The 23,478-nt window shown below is 47.0% G+C and overlaps 1 protein-coding gene across 1 annotated transcript in view; it reads right to left on the reverse strand.

The window, feature by feature from the left end:
* Positions 1-22,634, reverse strand: part of LOC144668960 (G-protein coupled receptor 54-like) — a 35,254-nt gene extending 12,620 nt beyond the window's left edge. Inside the window, exons 1-4 of the mRNA XM_078531464.1 lie at positions 22,471-22,634; positions 6,997-7,121; positions 4,736-4,871; positions 2,830-3,068 (exon numbers count right to left, since the gene is read on the reverse strand). Coding sequence (XP_078387590.1) covers positions 2,830-3,068; positions 4,736-4,871; positions 6,997-7,121; positions 22,471-22,558 — 588 coding nt within the window. The 5' untranslated portion in view covers positions 22,559-22,634. The remainder of the gene's footprint in view (positions 1-2,829; positions 3,069-4,735; positions 4,872-6,996; positions 7,122-22,470) is intronic.
* Positions 22,635-23,478: the final 844 nt, after the last annotated feature.

Here is a 23,478-nt window from a genome sequence, read left to right on the forward strand (position 1 = left end):
GCAGCCATGAAACTTTAGAAGTATCTGATCCTTTGTCGGCCTTCAGGCACCTGAGCCCTTCAGGAGCACAGCATCACTGGTCACCGATGCTGAAGAGATGGGGGCCAGCCTCAGCTTAAAGGCACTGAGAGCACACAGAGAGAATGAGGGAACTCTGTGACACCTGCCCACTACATTCTGGCAGCAATGACCAGCACCATCGAGGTGCAGGCATCAGTAACGTGTCCAGGGAGTGTGAGGCCGGAACATCATTTTGGTCTGAAGGTTACTCACTGCACAGGGAAGAGGCCCTGGACTGAGACACCTGCCTTCATCTTGTGCAGAAAGGTTTCACATCTGAGTGACAAGAACACTGCTCATCAGAACAAGGAGCCATAGACAGGGAGACATTCTTGGGAGTTTATTGACAATAGTGAACATTATGTACAAGTGACTAACTCCTGTGCCCAGGCTGTGCAACTACATCTTCTTAACCTTCCTAACCCTGCCGCTACGTCTTGGTGCTCCCTGGGCATCCACAGTGGAGGTGGAGGCAGCCTGCTGACTGTGACACCCTGTCTGTGATGACCTTGGCAGGTGTACTCTGGGGGCCGAGACCTGGAGGGCCCCAGCCTGCTATCGGGATCCTGCTGTGTGGCAGTGGCACCCCCCTCGAGCTGTGGAGCTGGAGCTACTGGGGTCACAGGAAGAGGGGGTTCGGATGGGCCGGACACTCTCGGAGTCACCTGGATGGATGGTCCCCAGGGTTAAACCTGCTGATCCTCCTCCTTATGGGTGCCCGAGGGCCCCACGATGACTACTTGAGGAGAAGAGGTAGCTGGAGTGAGATCGAGCTGCCCGGCACCCCTCTCGCATACACACTGTTGGAGGCCAACCATGGCATCATCAATGGAGTTGACCCCGTGCAGCAGTGCAGGAGCAACGTCCTGAACCAAGGTCTCCATGGCAGCCGCCATCCTACCAGTGTTGACCTCGGTGCATTGCAATCCCGGCGCTATCACCTTAGCCTGAAGACGGACAGACTGCTCCATCGTACTTTGCGATCTGAGGAGTGCAGCGGACATTCCTTCCTGATGTTCCCGAGCTTGTCTTTGCAGCTCCAGCAACTGTGGCATGACCGAGTCCAGAGGCTTCTCATCTGACTCAGACTCAGCAGATTTCTGGCCTCCAGCTGTCCTCCGAGTGGGAGGCCTGGGAATTCCCTGCCGCCGCCTACTGTGGATCAGACAGTGCGATGTGCTCAGCAGATTGTGAACCCGAGGCTACTCTAAAGCTAGGTCCCACTGAGCTGTGTGTCTCTGCGCTGATAGATGGTGTGGGTGAGCGCTGTGTCGGGACTTCAGGGAGGGTGCCTTCAGATTCCTCTTCAGAGGTTTTTTTGGGGCTTGATTGGAGGCCCTGAGTCATGGATGATGTCAGCTGTTGGCAGATGTGCCTGTGAAAGCAAGGGGAGATAATTAATGCAGTGGCCTGTGAAACAGGACACATCACTCACAGCATGGTTGTCTGGTGGATGTTGCATTGCTGGATCCTCACTTAGTAGAGCAGCGCCGACCTCACTGTCAGCACAGGACTGGTCCAGATCCTCGCCGGCCAACTGGATGGCTCTGTTTTCAAAGTCTGAGGACCTTGATGTCAGGCATCCCTCCACCAGTCTGCGACCTCTCCCTCTTGTTGTGTGTCAGCTTCTCCTGCAAGAGCCGAGGTGGAGAAAGTGTAAGCAGGACGCCTGCCAGGCCAGATGATAAGTACGTCTGGCCTGTGTGGATGGTGAGTGGTCCCATGAACGAGATGAGGACATGGTGGTGTGTGTGAGAGAGTGAATGGTGATGTCCCTTGAACTGGCAGTGAGTGAGGGCTCTGTGGATGTGTGATGGGTTTGTGAGTGTGTGAGTTGAGAGCGATGGGAAGAGTGACTCTCCCTGACAGAACAGAGGAGATCCTTCATCCTCCTGCAGCACTGGGTGGCTGTCCACTTCTGCAGGGCATTGGCCGTTGACCACTACTACCACCATCCTCCAAGCCAGATTGGTGATGTTGCTGCCCCTCCTGCGGCCAGAGCGGGGGTAGAGGACATCACAGCGAGACTCCACTGTGTCCAAAACCCGCTTGAGGGACGCGTCATTGTATCTGGAAACTGCAGTCTTTTTGCCTTTCAGGGCCATGTCTTCTGTGCAGCAGTCCTGGGCTGGAAGCGCTGCGAGGTGTGCGCGGGGTTACACTTTAAATATGGCGCCCGGCGTGATATGGCGGTGAGATGACACCGTGGCGGGTGAATGAGAGCCCATCCGCCATAGAAACTGCGTATTTCCTGGGAACGCATGATTAACGCGGCGGGTCTGGGATGATGCGGCGTGAAAAGCCGCCATTGTGGCCAGTGGGTAAAACGTTTTACCCGCCCGCTTCCGCACATAGCGCACATCTGGGACGATTCCGCCCTATGAGGGCAAAATCTAAGCAGGCAGTCCAGCGCAGTACTGAGGAACTGCTGCACTGTCAGAGGTGCAGTCTTTCAAGTGAAAAACTGAAATGCCAGTCTGCTCTCTCAAGTGGATATGAAAGATCCCATGGCACTAATTTGAAGGACTGGGGGTCCTCCCTGGTGTTTTGGCCAATATTTATCCCTCAACCCACATCACTATACAGATTATGTGGTTGTCATCATACTGCTTTTTTTGGGGAGCTTCCTGTGAGTAAATTGGCTGCTGCATTTCCTACATTCCAAGAATAAGTACAATTCAAAAAATTGCTTTGTTGGCTGTAAAGTGCTTTACGATGTCACGGGGTCATGAAAAGCACTATATAAATTCATGCTCTTACTCTCTTTACCTGATAGTTGTTGTCAATGGGGTCGACTCTAGGCCGTCCCACTCGTTTCAACATGACGGTGTAACACACGCAGATGGTGACCAGGGGGAGAAGGTAGACAGCTAGGAATGTGTACACAATAAAGGCTTTCTGCTGGGAATCTGTTGGGAATGCCTCAATGCAATAAGTCTGCAGTCCATACCAGTAGCCCCACTCTAATCGGTGGTACGTAGCCATGGGGACGGACAGAATGAAGGAACCTGCAGAGGGCAAACAAAGAAAAAAGGAGTGAGAGAAGGCAGAAAGTGAGGACCAAATGGGACCAGATAAAGGGAAAGAAACAAAGGTCATTCGGACAGGCCCCATTCTCTTTATACAAGATAAGAAAGAAGAGGTGGCAGAATTAAAATTTAAATAGTTAAAAGATGAAGCAGAAGAAGCTTACATATCTCGGTATCAATGGTTTGACTGTAAAGTGAGACCATGATGTGAATTCTCCAGTTTAATCCTGTGGTTCACTAAGGCTGCCCTGGGGAGTTCCAGCAATCCTGTGATCGCAAGTGAAATCCTTAGCTTTGAGGTGATTCAGTAGTGTGAACATCAGAAGGAGATAGGAGATTTTTATTCCACCATTGTTTGACATGCTTTCAGCTGCCTAGGCTCCATACTCCAGAGTTCCTTCCCGCTCTGCACATCACAACCCACCTCCAATTTTTCGGTCATCCTTCTTTGACTCAACGCTCATGTTTTTCTGTCTTAAAGGCACTTTATGGTGGCATGTGCTTGTTGTTTAGATGAAATGTTAAACTGAGAGTGTTCCTGCCTCTGCTGGCGAATGGTAAAGATTCCATGGGCACTATTTCAAAAACAGCAGTTCTCTTAATGCTCTGCCCAATGCTACATTCACCTCATGGCTGCCTGTGAGACACAGCTGCCTCAAAATGGCTGCATCAAAATGGCTGCCTCAAGAGCAAAAGAAGTGAAGGAAGCCAATTATGTGAAGTATTTTGATGTGTCGTAGGATGTCACATTAAAGGCAGAATTCCCATTTCTGATCTACCCTTGTTTGTAGTCCATAATTTGTTACTCTTAACATGTTAACCTGGGCCCTAAATATTGGCAGTTTATTTAGTTGTACTTGACATCAGAGCCATGCCTTATCCTGTTCCCCTCCCAACCCAGTCCCCCGCCTCTCCCAGTTCAACTACCCAGCCGGGATCCCTGGGTAGTGATCAGCAGCAGGAATCCTCACTCATTATTCTAGCCAGCATGTAGGATGAAATCGTCTGACAGCCCAGGTCACAACTTTCCCGAACCGAATGGCTTGTTTCCACCCTGGATGGTGCATCTACCAACTGAGCCAAGGGTGGAAGCCACCCATAAGAGTCTGCTGCAAAAAAAGTGGAGGCTGGAGATGGACTGGGAGAAGAGTCACTTCCAAATCATTGAGTGAAAAAGAACTCAAGAAGCCTGTAAACTTACAAATATAATGCACAGGCACCTCTTGTACAAGAATTTTCATTTTGTCCCAGGTATTAAGCTTTGTTGCCTGGGTGTTAACCCCAATAGCAGTCTCATTGCTCCAGTATTTAGTCCATCTGAAAGAATGTGTTTACCAAGGTCCCACCCATCCTTCTTTGTGTGTTATGGGTCCCCTAAGGGATCAGCCACCCTCGCTCTCCTGTTCTGTGTAAAGGTCTATAACCAAAATGTTCATTTGTCTTTTGCCTTCCCGGAGTTTGCTGTGTGTTTCCAGCGTTTGCTGGTGTTCTTCTCCACCCCCCACTTCCCCCCACCACCCCACACACCAACCCCCCCACCACCCCACACACCAACCCCCCACCACCCCACACACCAACCCCCCACCACCCCTCCACCCGTCACCCCCCCACCCCCCATCAGCTCCTTGTCTTTCAGTCGCACTCACCAATCCAGATGGCCATGCTGACCGCCATTGCCAGCCTGGGCGTGCGGTGACGAAGTGACCGGAGCGGATAAACGGTCGCATAGCAACGATCCACACTCATTGCGGTTAGCGTGATACAGGTTGCCTGGACCGTAACCTACAGAGAGAGAAAGAGAGGAGGCGGGAAATAGAAAGACACATCAGTTGTTAAAATGGTAGTGGCTTTTGCCCCATTGCAAATGCTTTCCACCTCCTCCTCCTCCTTCATCCCCTTCTAAGAACCATTAGGAAAAGGATGAGATCATTTAGACTAGATCATCGCTGATTTGTACCTCAACTCCATTTAGCCATTGCTCCAAAAGCCTTGATACCTTACCCAACAAAACCGTATCACTCACAGTGTTGATAGCTCTGATTGCCACCCCCCACCCCACCCCCCCAGAATCCTCACCCTTTTGGAGGAAAGAGTTCCAGATTTCTACTACCATTACTGTGTGAAAAGTGCTTCCTGATCTCCCTCCTGAATGGACTAACTCGAATTTTCCGATGTGTCCCCTCGTTTGCGATTCCTCCTCCAGAGGAAATGGTCTCTCCATTACCTTCCCTATCGAATCCTTTGAATATTCTAAACTCCTTGATCAGATCACTCATCAATCTCCTCTACATAAGAGCATACCAGCCAAGTTTAAGAAATGCGCCTTTATAATTTATCCTTCAAAGCCCCTTGAAGACATAACTTTCATCAGTTCTGAAACAGGTGGCTATTTTTGGGTGAGAATTGGTTTGTTCTTCATATATCCATGAGTTCAATTCTCTTTGTATCCCCAGAGTTATTCTACCTTCCTCGTCTGCTACAGGTGACACTTGCCCTCCACTACCTTGCCACAATTGCATGAACCTTGACTACAGGCGGCAGTAATATTTTGCCCTTTCAAGGGGGAAATGGTTGTCAAGTCCTCACCTGGAGTCCACAAATCCTCTCGCTCCAGCACGGCTTATCAGGAGTTAGAACCCTAACTGGCTTCCTCCCTAATTCGGAAGCTTAAGACCAGCTGGGAAGTCTCCTGCTGGTTTGCCTGTCACGTTACTGATTCAACTACACATTTCTCTTGACCAACAATGTGCCAAAATTGCTTCAACAGGATTTCCCTTCCCTATGACCTATACCACCAAGAAGGTCATGTTGTGGGAGCACCATGGGCAGCAAATTCCCTTCAAAGCCACACATAATGCTGTTCCTTTATCCTCACTGCTTCAATCTCCTAGAATTTCCAACCTAAGACCATCGTAGGTGGTCCGTCACCTCAAGGACTGGAGCGGTTCCAGGAGAAGCCTCACCAACACCTTCTCAGAATAATTAGCATCGGGCTATATTGAGAAATAAAGGTTTTGAAATGAATCACTATCTTAGCCCAAACTGGGGAATTTTATCTTGGACCTCCCTGTGTGGCATAGCTACTCACTGAATAAACTTACTGAGCTATAAAAAGAGTGTAAGCTGGTGTCACTTTTTATTAAAAAATTCATCTATGGGATGTGGGCATCACTGGCAAGGTGGGCATTTATTGCCCATCTCTAATTGCCCTTGAGAGGAGTTACGAGTCAACCATATTGCTGTGGGTCTGGAGTCACTAGGCCAGACCGGGTAAGGAGGGCAGATTTCCCTCCCTAAAGGACATTAGTGAACCATTGGGTTTTTACAACAATCAATGATAGTTTCCTGATCAGCATTACTGAGACCATCTTTCAATGCCAGATTCTTCTAAAATTAATTTAATTGAATATAAATTCCACCAGCTGCCATGGTGGGCATTTGAATGAATGCCCCCAGAGCGTTAGTAGGGGCTTTTGGATTATTAGTCTAGTGACATGACCACACCTCAACTTGTGGTGTAACCCCACCTCCTTGCATTAAAAACAGCAGTGAAGGAGGACAGGCTAAATACATGGGCAAAATTTCTGACGCATGCATTTCCCCCCTCTCTCATATCCTGGATCTCTTACGTATTGAATCATCTACATTGCTATAGGGAAAAAGACAGAACCTCAAGTCTGCCCCTAATTCCATGTACCTTCTGAGCCCTTTCCAAGTTTCCTGTTGATATTCTTACCTACATCTCAAAGTTTGTGTTCCCACACTGTGCCCTCACTTCCCTGCTCCAATCCCAAGAGCACCCCCTTGGGCCATGTGGCCAAATCCATCTTACAGGTCAGCACAGACCGATCCCAAACCCGCGCTAATCACAGTTCAGCCAGAGGAGGCTTCCTTGGCCACTTGTTACCTGCTGTAAATAGTTGACAAATTTGCACATGAAGTCTCCAAATATCCAGCTGGGCAGCGGATAGAGAGTGGCTGTAAATGGCACACAGCATACCAGGAATATGATGTCTGTCATTGCCAGGTTAGCTGAAAACACAGAGAGGGAAGAGAAAAGGTGAGTTGCTTAGTCCTCGGAGTTTTGGAATTTCAGCGTACTAACTTATAAAACTGGCACCAAGACTGGACAAGCTTTCTCCCCTCTCATGGGGGTGGGGTGGCCCATTTACCTTTATATTGCAGAATTGCTGCAAGGAGAAGGTCTGGGGCCCAGACATTTTGTGAGGACATCCTCCTCATGATGTCCTGCCCAATGACATTGTCCAATCGGCCCATAATCCATCATCCTAAATCACAACGTGGAGAACTTAATGGGCGGTATTTTTATGCCAATGGAATTTTACGGTCCCGCCGAAGTCAATGGAGTTTAGAGTAAGTCACCACATTTTAAGGCCCCGTCCCCGTGGCGACAGGACCGTAAAATTCCGGCCAATGAACAGGTCACGCAGGCAAATGGTCATATTTAGATTGGTGAGCGGTTTACTTTACATGAAGAGTGACCCAATATAAGGAATGAGTTTGCAACAGGCTAATGGTGAGAGATTAAACCGAGGAGTTTTATTTGCCACTGCCAAGGCAAACATTTCTCCCTCAAGCAACGCCAAACCAGATAAACTGTTGTTCACCTCATTGCTGTTTGTGGGATCTTGCTGTGTGCAGATTGGATGCCACATTTATTTATATAACAGTAATTACACTTCAAAAGTAGTTAATTGCTTGTGGGGCATGCTGGGATGTCCTAAAGAAGTGAAAGGAGCTATATAAAGGCAAGTTCTTTCTTTCTAAGACCCTGCAATGATTTAAGAAATGTTTGACATTAATTGTCATGGGGAAGCTCAGGTTATTTTTCGATGGATAAGTTGGGATGGATCAAATGGTCTTTGTCATCTGTAAGTTTTCAACTTGATCATGTATTTGACATTTCTCCTCTTGCCCTTCCTCCCCCTCCCCCACCAAAAAGATTTACCAACGATGGTGCCCTTTTTAAAACATGTCCCATCCTCCACCTCTTTTCCACCTTCGTGAGCGTATGTAATGCTCTTCCCTCTGTCCCTTCATGGCGCCGTTCCCAGCTGCCTGGGTAATAGGGATGGCAGGTGTGAGCTCCTGCCAGCTCTCTGCTAGGTGTGGCTTACCGCTAGGTGCATGAGACCAACTGGGCTCGGTTGGCAGTGGGGGAGGGGGAGGGGGTGGGGGTGGCGGGCTGCTGGGTGAGGTGGGGGGTGGGGACGTTCTTTTGCACCCTCAAGGTTCAAAGAAGGGAATTTCTTTTTGAAATTCTGTGATTATGCACCTTCCTGCTCTGTAATACTCGGTACAACATCCACCTACTGAGCCACCGGGTTTAGGTGTAAGTAAATAGTTCTATTCTGCTTTGGATAATTTTTTGTGCTGCACAAACCAGTTTCTCACCACATAATTAAAGATTTCCATTCCTTGTTGCAAGAGTATCTGATTCCCAGTATGGTCTACAAGCAACATGTGATATAATTGTAAATCATTTGGCACTGATAGCTTTGACTATGTGAACACAACTGGACTCCAGAATCCCATTAACTATGGTGACAGAGAAAAATGTTCAATGTCTTTGGGTGATAACATCCACTGCGGGTGGCTAGACAATAAATTACATCTGATCCTTAGTGTCTCTGAGCCCACTCGTTCTCACACTTTCAAAACTCAGGAATTGATTCCAATATTTCATCTTACACCATCTGGTGTGGGAGTCCAGGAGGAGAGGGCATAGCTGTCTAATCAGAACCAGGCCACTCAGAAGATAAGTAAGGAAAGATTTCTTCACACAATGAAGTGTGGAACTCGCTGCAGCAAAAATCAATAGGTGGCGTGTTGCAGTTCACTCAAGGAGACCTCGATGCTGCGGCAATATGCACTTTTACATGTCATAGTCTGGAGCTATAGTGGAGGCTCCAATACTCAGCCTGTTTGGCTGTGTTGTGGGCATGCCTTCCTTGGCCAACAAGTCCTGGAGTGGGACTTGAACCCAGAGCTTCTGGCTCAGAGGCAGGGGAACTACCCACTGCACCACACAAAACTTCCAACAAAGACCAGTAGGCGCTAGCTTAATTAATCATTTCAAATCTGAGGTCGCTAGGGTTTTTTTTTTATGGAGCCAGAGCAGGTGGCTGGAGTTAAGATACAGATCCACCATGATCTCATGGACTGGTAGAATGTGATCAAGGGGCTGATAGTCTACTCCTGTTCTTATGTCAGTTGTTCTCAAACCTTTTAGTCCGCGGACCACTTTGACAGCACAACAGACCCTGCGCACCACCTACCGGCCCTACCCCCACCTGCTTTCGCTCGTCACCCCAAAAACTCTCATCATAATTCATGGGGAGAATGGAGGCTGCTTCTGATGAGACACCAATGGGGTGATAAAAGCAAAATACTGCGGATGCTGGAAATCTAGAACAAAAACAAAAATACCTGGAAAAACTCAGCAGGTCTGACAGCATCTGTGGAGAGGGACACAGTTGACGTTTTGAGTCTGGATGACCCTTCATCAGAACTAAGACATATAACATATAACGTTTCTCTTAGTTCTGACCAATGAGGTGATACCCTGGTCCACTCCTCCATCACCCCCTACTCCTCAACCCCCACTTATGGCACCTCCCCATGCCCACGCAGAAGATGCAACACCTGCCCCTTCACTTCCTCTCTCCTCACCGTCCAAGGGCCCAAACACTCCTTTCAAGTGAAGCAGCGTTTCACTTGCATTTCCCCTAACTTAGTCTACTGCATTCGTTGCTCCCAATGCGGTCTCCTCTACATTGGAGAGACCAAACGCAAACTGGGCGACCGCTTTGCAGAACACCTGCGGTCTGTCCGCAAGAAAGACCCAAACCTCCCTGTCGCTTGCCATTTTAACACTCCACCCTGTTCTCTTGCCCACATGTCTGTCCTTGGCTTGCTGCATTGTTCCAGTGAAGCCCAATGCAAACTGGAGGAACAGCACCTCATCTTCCGACTAGGCACTTTACAGCCTTCCGGGCTGAATATTGAATCCAACAACTTTAGATCTTAAACTCCCCCTCCCCCCATCCCCACCCCGTTTCTTCCCCCTCCCCCCCTTTTTTTTCAATAATTTATATAGATTCTTCTTTTCCCACCTATTTCCATTATTTTTAAATCTAAAACTAAAACCTTGTTAGTCTTTCCACCCCACCCCCACTACAGCTGTACCTTGAGTGTCCTGTCTTCCATTCTTAATTAGCACTTTTCTTAGACAATATCACCACCTTCAACACCTCTTTGATCCTTTTGTCTGTGACATCTTTTGATTATCTGCTCCTATCACTGCTTGCTTATCCCCACAACCACCCCACCCTCAACTTCTCTCCCCCCCACCGCCCCCCACCTTAAACCAGCTTATATTTCACCTTTCTCCTAACTATGCTTCAGTTCTGCTGAAGGGTCATGAAGACTTGAAACGTTAACTGATTTCTTCTCCGCCGATGCTGCCAGACCTGCTGAGTTTTTCCAGGTAATTCTGTTTTTGTTGAGGTGATATCTGGTTCCCAGCTCCAGTCTCCTGCTGGGCTCCACATTCAGCCGGTTCCTCCTCTTTGTTTTCAGCTCCACGAGTGTTGAAAATCCGATCTCGCGGTTGTATGCTGTTGGTTAGGGCAGCAGGTTTTCAGACCTGCCTCCAGGTTGCTTGGACCGTGACTGGAGCCAGGAGTCCGTCAGACTCTCCTGGCTGAATACCAGCTTCAGTGACGCACTCGCACTTTGCGGCAGCCCCTGGTGGCCCCTCACGGGTCACATTCTGAGAAGCGCTGCCCTGTGCAGCAACCTTAAGTGAAGCAGAACGTCCTGAAGCCAACCGCAGCGCCTTGCGTTCACATGATGCGGTGGTGTGATCGGACCCCAAACTTCCTTCTGCTCTTTGATGTCAAATTGGCACAGGACTTTGAACAGGACCTGGTGACTTTGACTTTCTTTTTTTTGCCCAGCAGAGTTCTGCCCTTGCCCATGTGAGTGGGGATTATACGAGGTAATCCCTGCCATTAGCAGCCCAGCAGCACGAGGTGTAAGGGAACTTTGGTCCTGCCGCCCAGTGCTGCTAACGTCTCCGTGGTGAGAGGGATCGGGTTTTCAAATTCCTGACAGCAGCGTAACAATGAAATTTGCCTTCTCAAACTTGGGCTACGGTTTCCACTTGCGTTTGGAAAGCAGCAGAGCACAACAAGGGACCGAAGCCTGTTCGCCTCCCATCACCCACAATGATGAATGGCATGTCTGTTGGCCGGTAATGGGTAGATGTGCCTGATCCCTGAAAGTGGGAAGAGGTCAGGGACACAGTGAATTTGTCAGGTAGAAGTTCTGCCCCGTCAGGCTTATAGCAGTGGAGCCTGGCCGGGAGGAAAGCCAGGGGAGGTTGGGGCATGTGTTCAATTATTGTGGATTCCCCCCCCCCCCACTCGGAGAATTCTCCATCCTCTGCCAGGCCATTGTGGGAAGGATTCAAGGGAGGGTGACCTGTTTCCTGGGAAGGAACTCTGAAGGTGCTTCTCACTCAGGAGTGTTGCCGTAGGCAGTTTATTTTGAGAAGCCTTGAAGAAGGGTCAACATAAAGCATGACCCAACAGGGTTTATAACAGTAGGAGAGAAGGTGAGTGTAATCAAACTTATGTTTTAAAAGCCTCCAGACTATAGCAAGGTGAAAGACCTAAAGGACTCACATTTAGATTATCACAGGACGTCCCAAATTGCTTTACAGCAAATGAAGTATAGCCGCTGTTGTAACATAGGAAATGTGGCAGCCAGTTTGCACACAGCAAGCACCCAAAGTAGCAATGTCATAATGACCAGATAATCTGTTTTACTGATGTTGATTGATGGGTAAATATTGGCCAACACAATTTTCAACAACATCCTGAGGTTTACTATTGACCAGAAATTTAACTGGACCAGCTACTGTGGCCTCAAGAGTAGGTCAGAGGCTGGGAATTCTGTAGTGAGTAGCTGTCCTACTAATTCCCCAGAGCCTGCTGACCATCGACAAGGCACAAGTCAGGAATGTGATGGAATACCCTGGATAAGTGTAGCTCCAACAACACTCAAGAAGCTCGAAATCATCCAGGACAAAGCAGCCTGATTATTCATCGGTACCCCATCCACAACCTTAAACATTCACTCCCTCCACCACCGCCGCACAGTGGCAGCAGTGTGTGTACCAACTACAAGATGCACTGCAGCAACTCACCAAGGCCCCTTCAACAGCACCTTCCAAACATGTGACCTCTACCACTTAGAAAGACAAGGGCAGCAGATGCATGGGAACACCACCACCTTGCAAGCTCCCCTCCAAACCACACACCATCCTAACTTGGAAATATATCATCGTTCCTTCACTGTCGCTGGGTCACATTCCTGGAACTCCCTCCCTAACAGCACTGTGGGTGTACCTACACTGCAGGGACTGCAGCGGTTCAAGAAGGCAGCTCACCACCACCTTCTCAAGGGGCAATTAGGGATGGGCAGTAAACGTTGGCCTAGCCAGCAATGCCTACATCCCCCGAATGAATAAAAAATAATCACCTCTGTCTTCCATCCTACCACAGTCTTTCCCTTTTGCTCTTCACCCCTTTCCCTGGCATCTATACTGCCTTGAAACCTATCTCTAACTTTTTGCCAGTACTGATGAAAAGACAACAACCACAAATGTTCACTTTCTTTCCGTCTGCACTGACGCTGCCTGAGCTGCCGTGCGTTTCTAGTGTTTACCACTCCTATTGTAGGTGGTGCAGCATTAAACATAACAAAAGCAGACATTCACTATGCCACAGAAAAGCTTAACTAATTTGTGACAACAAGAAGCAGGCTTAGCAAACAGGAGGCCTCAAGAATTTCATAAAACATTTGGTTTATTATGTACCAAAGGAGTTGGCAGCTTCAAATGATTCCTTTGTACTGTCAGAAACACTAGTTAAATTCAATTTACGATCCTCCAGATGTTTACATTTTCAAGACCAATGACATAAAAACAAGTAGAAAATTGAGCATCTGCAGTCAGTTTGTATTTTAATATCTGCATTGTTCACATGCCAGATGCAATGGATTAAAAATAATGTCTTTCAGCCCTAAGACCTGCATTCAAGTCTACCTTACATCGATGGCATTGAAGTCTTTTTTCTATGATGGTCACTGGGGGTCTAAGTGAAATTGATTTGCTGCATTTCTACCACTGCAGGGGATTAGCTTTTGAAAGGACTCTTATTGAGAATTCCTACTGATTCTTCACGAACAGAATTTGTCAAATACTAGGGCCTTGGAATTGTGCTCGGGAATCTTAGCACGCAGAGGCTTACTTTCATAAGCAGTTTAACAGTATTTTGTGTTATGTCAAGCGTATGTGTCAGTTGTAGTTCAGTGGGTGGTCGTCCCATCTCTGAGTCAGGAGGTGTGGGTTAAATTCACATGGCAGCACTACAGCACAAGGATCAAAGCTGACCCTGCATTACAGCGCACTGCATTGAGAGAGTGCTGCACTGTCTGAGGTGTTGCCTCCCAGGTGAGTCTTTACTCCAAAGATCTGTCTGCCCTCTCAGGTTGATGCAAAAGGTCCCATGGCCCTATTTTGAATAAGAGCAGGAGAGTTCATCCTGCTGTCCTGGCCAATATTTATCCCTCAATCAACATCACAAAATACAGATTAGGGTCATTATTACTTTATTGTTTGTGGGAGCTTGCTGTGCGCAAATTGGTTGCTGCATTTCCTCCATTACAACAGTGACCACGCTTCAAAAGTATTTCATTGGTTCTTAAGCATTTTGGGGTGTTCTGTTGGTTGTGAAAGGTGCTATATAAATGTAAATTTTAAAAATATTTTTATGTATATATACACAAGCACAAACTCACCTCCTGACTCATCAAAGCCTTTGCACCATCGACAGGGCACATGTTCAGGGGTGTAAGGCAATACTCTCCACTTGTATGAATGAGTGTCGCTCCAATAAAACTCAAGAAGCTGTAATGGGTTGCTAACATTATCTCAAAAAGTCAAGTTTATGCTTTTGTATATATGAGTCTGGCACATCCTCACAATGTTCCATGGCACTTCACAGCAATGTAGAGTCATTGCAATTTTGGAGGGATGTGCAAACACCAATTTGCACACAAGTGCACACAACAAGAGATGAATATTGGCCAGGATATGAAGAATTACCTCTGCTTCTTCAAAGAACTACCATGGATCCTTTACTTATGGGCACATCAAATCTCAGTTCAACATTTCATCGGAAAGATGGCATCTCTGATAATGAGGCCTGCTCTCAGCATTGCACTGGAGTGTTAGCCTAGAGTATAAGCTCAAATAGAGTGAGGCTCGAGCCCACAAATCTCTGATTCGAAGGTGACACTGCTGCCAACTGATTCAAGCTGACACATACTAGTCAGGCAGCTATATCCATACTGCTTAGTGCATTAGTTTAATATATTGTTATACACATGCTCATGACAGAAAAGCAACCTTTAAAGCTTTTATGTCTTGGAGTAAATGAGTTTGTTGGCCAACCGAACTCTAACTCTAACCGCACGCCTTCCTATGTTCTCTTCAGTTGCTGCTTGCAATCAATAACGGGGAGAGACTGATGTAAGAATAAACAGTGATGGCTTATTGAGACATAGGGCAGAGCACCAGATCATACGTGCTCACTCAAAAACCTCCAGAACTAGACTTACAGTTCCCAGTTGCCCGCACTGTACAGTGATTCGTCAGTGCTGCCAAATGGTCAGTACACTTGCATTCTCTTAAAGGGACAGGCTACCTCACTTTATCACAACAGCAAAAGATGCAGCCTCAGTGGCGCATTGGATTCTTTTCCTCTTTAAATGGCTCAGAGGTGTCTGTGCATGCAATCAGCTCGACACGACTGCAAGCACGTTAGCGCCATAATGTACGGGAAGAGATTCAATGCGAAAGCAACATCTACGAGTATTTGCATTCATCATAGTTCGTAGGAACTGTTGCCCAAATACCACAATGGTGCGTTAGGTTTTGAAGCAGACCAAGTCCTCGTTTCTGAGTGATTCTGAGCAAAAGCAATCCGGACAGCTACTCGTTCGCCTTATCTGTACTCAATTGGAAACACTGGGCTTAAGCCAAACTGCATCCCAATGTTCCTGTAAAAGACCATAAGACATAGGAGCAGAAATTAGGCCATTCGGCCCATCCAGTCTGCTCCGCCATTCAATCATGGCTGATAAGTTTCTCAACCCCATTCTCCCGCCTTCTCCCCGTAACCTTTGATCCCCTTACCAATCAAGAACCTATCTATCTCGGTCTTAAATACATTCAATGACCTGGCCTCCACAGCCTTCTGTGGCAATGAATTCCATAGATTCACCACTCTCCGGCTAAAGAAGTTTCTCCTCATCTCTGTTCTAAAAGGTCTTCCCTTTACTCTGAGGCTGTGCCCTCGGGTCCTAGTCTCTCCTAATAATGGAAACATCTTCCCCACGTCCACTCTATCCAGGCCTTTCGGTACTAATCCACCCACCAAATTGCTCTCCCTAGTAACATCACCAGTATTCAAATAGCTCAAAGCCCACTTGCATTGCAAAACCCAATTGTTAAGTGAGCAAAATCCATAATTACGCAGTTAATTGTTTAGCATAGTTCAAGTGGCACTGAACAAAAAAAAACAATGTCATTACAACCATCTCACTTTACTGGGATCCAAACTGAAGCAATCACTTCCAGTGCAGCTCATCAAACATTCCACATCGGCACCATTTCACTCTGTCAAAATCCTAGTAAAAAGAACATTGTGTTCTGTTGCTTTTCACTGTCTCAGGCATTTGTCATTGCAGTTTAGAAGGTTAGTCCTTCACAGAGGGAAACCCAGAAAGTGCTATTGATCTAAAGTTCTCTTTTAGTGTGAGATGTCAAAAATTGTTCCCTTGTTTTGGCACAGTCTGGCAGGTTTAATCTAAGATAGAGGCACTGCAACTATTAGGGTGCAACTGAAAAGTTTGAAAACGCTTCACAGGGATTTTACTTCATCCTGTTAGCGCATGTTAACCAGTGTGCTACCGAAACAAATTAATTCCCAGCAATAAATGATCTGTGCACTGCAAACTTTCACATGAATTAACATACTCATTTCTTATGTCTATTGTGCACAGCGATCCTACTTCAGGATAGGTGTAGTTGTAGCCAATGATTCCCCAACCGATCACATTCAAGGATAGCATTTCCTGCGGACTAGATTCATTTCTGAGCATTCAATACATTTAGAAATATTAACTGTGCAGTAGGGAGGTCTTATGGTGTATTGATGCTGTCCCTGCTTCTGTGCCAGAAGCTCTGGGTTCAAGTCCTGCTCCAGGGCTTAATGACTGCGGAAGGTGTATTTACAATGTGGCCAAGCAGGTTGGTTTTTCAGCCTGTAAATCCTTCCAAAATGCCTGATGGCAGGTGGTGAGAGTGGGAGAGTTTCCTGGTCAGCCATACTGCAGAAGGCAATGGCAAACCACTGCAGTACTTGCCAAGCATAATCATGGACCAATTCAATGAGGGTTTGTGCTCTCTTAGGGAATGGTGTCTGAAGGAAGGACAGTGCAGCTGGGGGCTATCATGACTGTGCTGACTCTTTAATGCTGATATAAAACTAACCCCTCTGTCATGCTCTCTCCCCACCACTCTGTAGATTCCTCCACTTCAAATGTGTATCAAAATTTCCTTTGAAAGATTCTTTAACTACTCCCTGTGATTAAGCATTCCATTCATTAACATGAAGTAATTTCTCCTATATTTATATGTATATAAATATGCTATATATATATATATATACACACACATGAACCCATTTAAAATAAACAGGTTAATGCTCCATTTAAAAAGTACACACAAGAACATAGGTTCAGCATGTTGAACATTCAGAGGTCAATTTCCCTATGGTTTCACCCTCCAACTTCCAAACTCACTGAAATTTTTAATTCAAACTTGTAATGGTTTTAAGGTGTTTGACAGGGGAGGATGATTCCCCTGGCTGGGGAATCTAGAACATGGGGTCACAGCCTCAGAATAAGGGGTCATCGATTTAGGACTGAAATGGAGGTTTGGAAATCTCTGCCCCAGAGAGTTGTGGGTCCTATGTTCAAGACAGAGGCTGAATGGTTTTTGGGTACTAAGGAATGTGGTGAGACGGTGGAGTTGAGGTAAAAGATCTTGTTGAATTCCAGAGCAGACTGAATGGCCTACTCCAGTTCCTATTTCTTATGCTGATATCTTCTTATAACTAAAATATTAGTTCCCTTCAACTGAAGGCATTTGATCAGGTCCCAGGAGAGTACTGGCCTCCTCAGTCTACACTGCCATTCCTAATTCTATGTCAGGAACATTTGTGTTGTACATGTGTGGGACCTGTCTGATTGTATACAATGTGATCACTGTGACATATCCATATGGCGTGGGTGGAGTTTGAACTGGCAAGGAGCTGGTGCGGTGCGACTGTCTGGATGAATCATGACATGCTCAAGTAACACCAGGAAAACATGCAAAAGTATGGCACTGGCTCCAACATCCAACAGGACAGCACCCTGGGCACCTGACCTGACAGCAGTTTGCAAGATACATGGGAAAATGAGGCTTCAATGCCTCTTGAGCTATAGGGCTTGCCTCCATTATAGCACGTGCTTGGCCTCCATGATGGTACAACTGTGCTTCTGCTGTCGATACCAGGCCCCTGCCCAACCTTAAGCAAAAACATGGGAAAGATTTGCATTTATGTAGTGCCTTACACAGAGTATGGGAAGGAGAGGCCATTGGCCATTTAGCCCCTCAAGCCTGTTTTTTAACTCATTCATGGGCTTGTGGGCATCACTGGCCAGGTCAGCATTTATTACCCATCCTGAGTTCAGGGGGCAGTTTAGAGTCAACCACATTGCTGTGGGTCTGGAGTCACATGTAGGCCAGACCAGGTAAGGAAGGGAGTTTTCCTTCTCTAAAGGACATTGATGAGCCAGATAGGTTTTTACTACAATTGTTTCATGGTCATGTTTTAGACTTTTAACTCCAGATTTTTATTGAATTCAAATTCCACTGTTTGCTGTGGCAGGATTTAAACCCGAGTCCCTGGAGCATTACCTTGGGGTCTTTGATTAATAGTCCAGTAACAATACCACTATGCTATCGCCTCCCCCCACAGATCAGGGCTGATCTGAGACCTAGCTCCATCATACGCCCACCTTTGTCCATACCCTTTAATACCTTTGGATAACAGACATCAATCAATCTCAGTTTTAAAATTAACAATTGATCTAGCATCAATTGCCATTTTCAGAAGAGAGTTCTAAACCTCTATCACCCTTTGCATGTAGAAGTGTTTCCTAATTTCACTTCTGACTTTTAGGCTTTGCCCCCTAGTCCTAGACTCCCCAAGCAGCGGAAATAGTTTCCCTTTATCGACCTTGTCTGTCCCTCAATATACTGAAACCTAATAAAACTCTACTTTGTGTAAAATCGCCTTGTAATTTAACCTTTATTGTCCAGGTAACATCTGGTAAACCTACGCTGTACCTCCTCCAAGGCCATTATATCTTTTCTAAGGTGTGGTGCTCAGAATGGCCTCAGGAAGTCCCTAAGTGCTTTGTAGTCAATGGATTGTTTTATTGAAGTGTACTCACTGAGATAGTGCAGGAAATGTGGCAGCCAGATTGCGCACAGCAAGCTCTCATAAATACCTCAGATGTCAGTGTATAAATTGAGCCTTTGGAGCCTCCAAATATCATTCCAAACTCCAAAGGGATTGACCTATACACCAAGTGTAAAATGTAAACCCGGTGTCGGGTGTGGGTGGTTGCTATCTTGAAATGTGAAAAAAGCATAACATCAGTAATTCATATTAAATGATCGTGGCATGGTTATTGAATAAATTAATTATACAAAGGTAGCTTTAACCACAATGAAAGCATCTTAAAACCCATCAAACTCATTGTCTTTGGCGTCCAATGGAAAGAGTTCATTGAATTCATTCTGAGTCATTTTGGCTATGGCATCATCTTAGCTCTTATTGTTTCATAATCATCACCCCAGAACAAACCATCCTCCTTTCCATCCACTGAATTGGATATTCCACATTTTTGAAGTACCTGATGACAGTTTTTGCACTAATATAACAATGACAAATCCACACAGAACATTAAACAGGGCAGCGCGCACATATCCAGTCTTTGTGAAGGTTTTTTTCTACGTCAACCACCTGCCTAATCCATTCAACATGAACATGAACCTTGAATGGCTTGTTGAGGCACGCATCCAAAGCTTGAATGATGAACGGTAGACCCTCTGGTATAACTGCAATTTAGGTGTTATTTCTTCACAGGCACCTCTTGATTTCATCAGTTGTTTGGTATCTGAACATGTCCCATGCTAATAAGCTGCATTCGTTGCGTTAGACCACTGGGATGGCTATTCCACACATTATCGATCCATATCTTCACTCTATTCTCAACCATCTAACTGTTGTCATGGAAATGCACAAAAGCCCCTGCATAGAACTTCATTTTTGACACGGTCTTACGTTTGAAAAATCACCAAAGGCTTTAATTTCATTCCGTCGGCCATTCAGGCTAGTACCACGGTGAATTTTGTCTTCTCGCGTCCTGTCATTTTCACTGGAGCTGTTTTCGAACCTTTCCACTCCACGGTGTGGTTGCTGGGCATATTGAAATTTATGGGTGTGTCATCCATGTTGCCAATAAGTACTTAGAGCACATCTGAAAAGGGCACAGTTGGGACACTGGGGCATGAGGAGAGCTATGAGACTGAACAAAGCCAATAAACTCTCTCAGTAAAGAAAAGGTCTGTGTCTTGGTTTTGACCAGTTTGGAACCTATTAACCCATCCTTCTCAAGATCAAGTCCTTATTCTCATGGCGCATTTGGTCTTGGGCATCTTCTTCAGGGCAGATTCCTTCTTCTTCGATTCTCGCACTAGTATTTTTCACTAACACCAAATTTTCTCCCTGCAGCGCAGTTATTTGATGAGTTAGCAAATGCCACATCTTTTAGTTTGAAATTAGCTTCATCCATTTTATTGGAAGGCCCATTTCTCTTCGTTGATCGTCTTGTGGGGTTTGATCTCTGTGGGTGTAACTATAACACCTTCTCGAACCCTTGTGAAGGGTTATAAGATAAGTAAACATGCATTTGTGGGGTGATTAATGAAGGCTGACGACTAATGCGAGTATAGCCTGTCATGGTTGAAAAGAGGGGTTGACTTATACAACGAATATATGCAAAAACACGATTTTTAGGGCCAGAAAAATTGCGTCGTCTGATACACCAGTTCGACTTATATACCGCAATCTACAGTATCAAATGATATCATGGCTAGATAATCTGCTTTTAGTGATGTTAGTTGAGGGATAAATTTTGACCCCATGGAGAACTCTTCTTTGAAATTTTGCGATGGGATCTCTTATATTAAACTGAGAAGGCATTTAACATCTGAAAAAATGGCTACTCCAACAATGTAGCACTCCCTCAGTACTGGCCCCAGGTTGTCAGTTAAGAGTATCTGCTCCTTTCAGCAATTTTTCTTCTTTCAACTGGTCAATGGGGCAAAGTGTTCAAAATACTGTTGGGGAAGAAAAGACTTTCCAAACAGCTTTCTACTCCCAGACAAAGTATTTTAGCTAGGGCTTGGGTGGTAATAACTAGGGGCACCACCTATCTGGTTTTTTGACATCAATGGCTCAATTTTTAAAGAAGTCTGTTTTTCCTCACAGCGTGTGTGGAATGTTGTGTGACATTAATTATTTGGGCTGTTATAAATTTTAAAATATCTAGCTCCTGGAGTGAAAACCGAGTATGAGAGTAAGTGAGTATTGCCAACCCCAGTCCCAGACTGCTAAATGTTCCCTGAATCTTGAACCTTGGAGTTTTTACCTGTAGCCAGGAGTCCATTCCAGGCACTGTTCGTATAGCTGAAGAGATTCCTGCTCTAAACGGGCCCTTTGCCAGGTGGAGCCAGAGGAGAAAGCACCGAGTATGGTGGTCAGGAGGGTGGGATTGAGAGGATGTCCATCCCTGCAGTCTTCCAGAAGATTAGGAGCAGGAGTAGGTCATTCAGTCGCTTGAACCTGTTCCCACCATTCAACTGTGGCTGATGTGATCTTCAACTCTGTTTACCCACCTTGGAACCACGTAGCCCTCAATGCCATTTGCTAATAAAGCTATCGATCGCAGTCTTAAAGTTTCAATTGGTCAAGCATCCGGGGTTTATTTTGGAGGAAGGGAGAGGGATTTCACATTCCCACAAATCTTTGTGTGATAAAGTACCTTTCTGACGGTACTCTTGAATGGCCTATCCCCCACCACCCACTGCCCCCGCCTCTCCCCCACCCCAACTTTGTTTTGGATTCTCCCACCATAGGAAACCGCTCTGAAGATAGTCACACGGACTCGAAACGTTAAGCCTGTTTCTCTCTCCGCAGATGCTGCCAGACCTGCTGAGTATTTCCAGCATTTTCTCTTCTTATTTCAGATTGCCAGCATTCGCAGTATTTTGCTTTTTATTCCTATTTTATTATAGGTAAACAGCTCGTCTGGATCCACTTCACCCACATGGGCTTTACATGGCCCCACACGGGCTTAACATGGCCCCACACAGGCTTAACATGGCCCCATGCGGGCTTAACATGACCCCAAAACCATCTAAACACCAGGGGACAGAAGCCAGAGTTGGGTAAGCATCCTGGACTTTAATTTAACCCTTTAAAGCCTGACAACATCGTGGTGTATCAGTGCTGGAGTGACATCCTTCCTGGGGTACAGTGCCTGAACCTGAATATCAGGGGTCTGGCCAAGGCTCAGTTTCCCTTTCAAACCATGGGACCTGGGCATGAGTGGCAAGGTCAGCATTTGTTGCCCATCCCCAACTGTCCCTTGAACTGAGCGGCTTTGCCGCACCATTACAGAGGGCAGTTGAGAGTCAACCACATGGCTGTGGGTCTGGAGTCACATGTAGGCCAGACCGGGTAAGGACGGCAGATTTCCTTCCCTAGAGGGGCATTCGTGAACCAGATGGGGTTTTTTAACAATAGCAGCTCTGCGCTTACCATAACTGAGACTAGTAATTCCAGATTTTATGAAGTGAATTTAAATTCCCCCAGCTGCCCTGGGGGGGGGGTGGGGTTTGGTTGCCCCCAATCCCCCGGACCTTGACCCCCAGGAGCCCTGCTTTGAATCTGAAACACCTCCAATTCCAACCCATCTCTGTGCTGCCCATTGCTCACATCTGACCTGGGCATCTCCCCCACCCCACTCCCCTCTCCCCCCAGCGTGTTAGCTTTTTGGGATTTATCGCTCAGGGCGGGAACCCCGACTGGAACCCATATCTCACCGATGTAGAAGTTGGTGACCGTCCTCATCTGCCGATTCTGGCCGATCACGTAGATGACCAGCGAGTTCCCGAGCAGCCCCACCAGCATGATCAGGGCGAAGAACAGGGGGACGAGCCAGGCGTCAGTCAGGAACGGGGGGCCCCCCTGCTCGCCCCCCGTCAGGTTGAGGTCGATGCCCAGGTCCCCCCCAGCGCTCGCCCGCACCTTGGCCGCGGCGGCCGCCGCTCCCGCCCCGCCGTCGGGGACCGTCGAGCCGATATCCCGCCTGGCGCTTGATCCCGCGCCGATCCCGCTGAACGGGGAGCCGGGGGCGGGTACCCCGGCACTGGGGAGGATACCTGGGCTGGTCGGGCGATCCATGATCTTTGGCCACGTTGGGGGGGAAGAGTCGAGGCAGCCGCCACTTGGCAGAATCGCGGGCGATGCCCTTGAATTAAAAAAAGTTCCACTTTAAACCGGGGCGGGAAATCCGCCCGCCCGGAGGATGAGGGCGGCTTGGCCAATTCTTCCCTTCAACAAGCAGCAGCGGTGAAATCCTCTCTGCTCCACCTCTCCCAGGGGCTCTGAGGTCCGGCTCGCTGTCCGAAATGCTGCCCGGTCCACACGCAGGGTTGGTCCGTGACTGAGAGGCGAAAGGCAAGACCAGATACCACCCCCTACCCCACCCCAGTGTCCCCCCCCCTCTACCCTACCCCAGTGTCCCGGGCAGATGAGCTGCGAGACTGACTTGAGCCGGGATGCAGACCACTGGCCGGAGAGAGGGTCCGAGCGAGGAGTTTTTTGTCTGTAAGAGTTTTTGTTTCACACCCTTTCTCAGCCAATCGGTTTCATTCGGCCAGTTGCTCCTGTGATATTTTTAATCTTCCTGACATTTGTCACTGGCCAACATCATTTTTTTTTTAAAGACTCTCCTCGCAGCTCAGCGATCTTAAATCTAGGCTACATCTTTTATCTCCTTCTCTGAATCGCCTTCCTTGTTCAATATCTTCTTGCAGACTTGGTGGTGC

The sequence above is a fragment of the Cetorhinus maximus genome, chromosome 28 (assembly GCF_964194155.1).
Source record: "Cetorhinus maximus chromosome 28, sCetMax3.hap1.1, whole genome shotgun sequence".
NCBI lineage: Eukaryota > Metazoa > Chordata > Chondrichthyes > Lamniformes > Cetorhinidae > Cetorhinus > Cetorhinus maximus.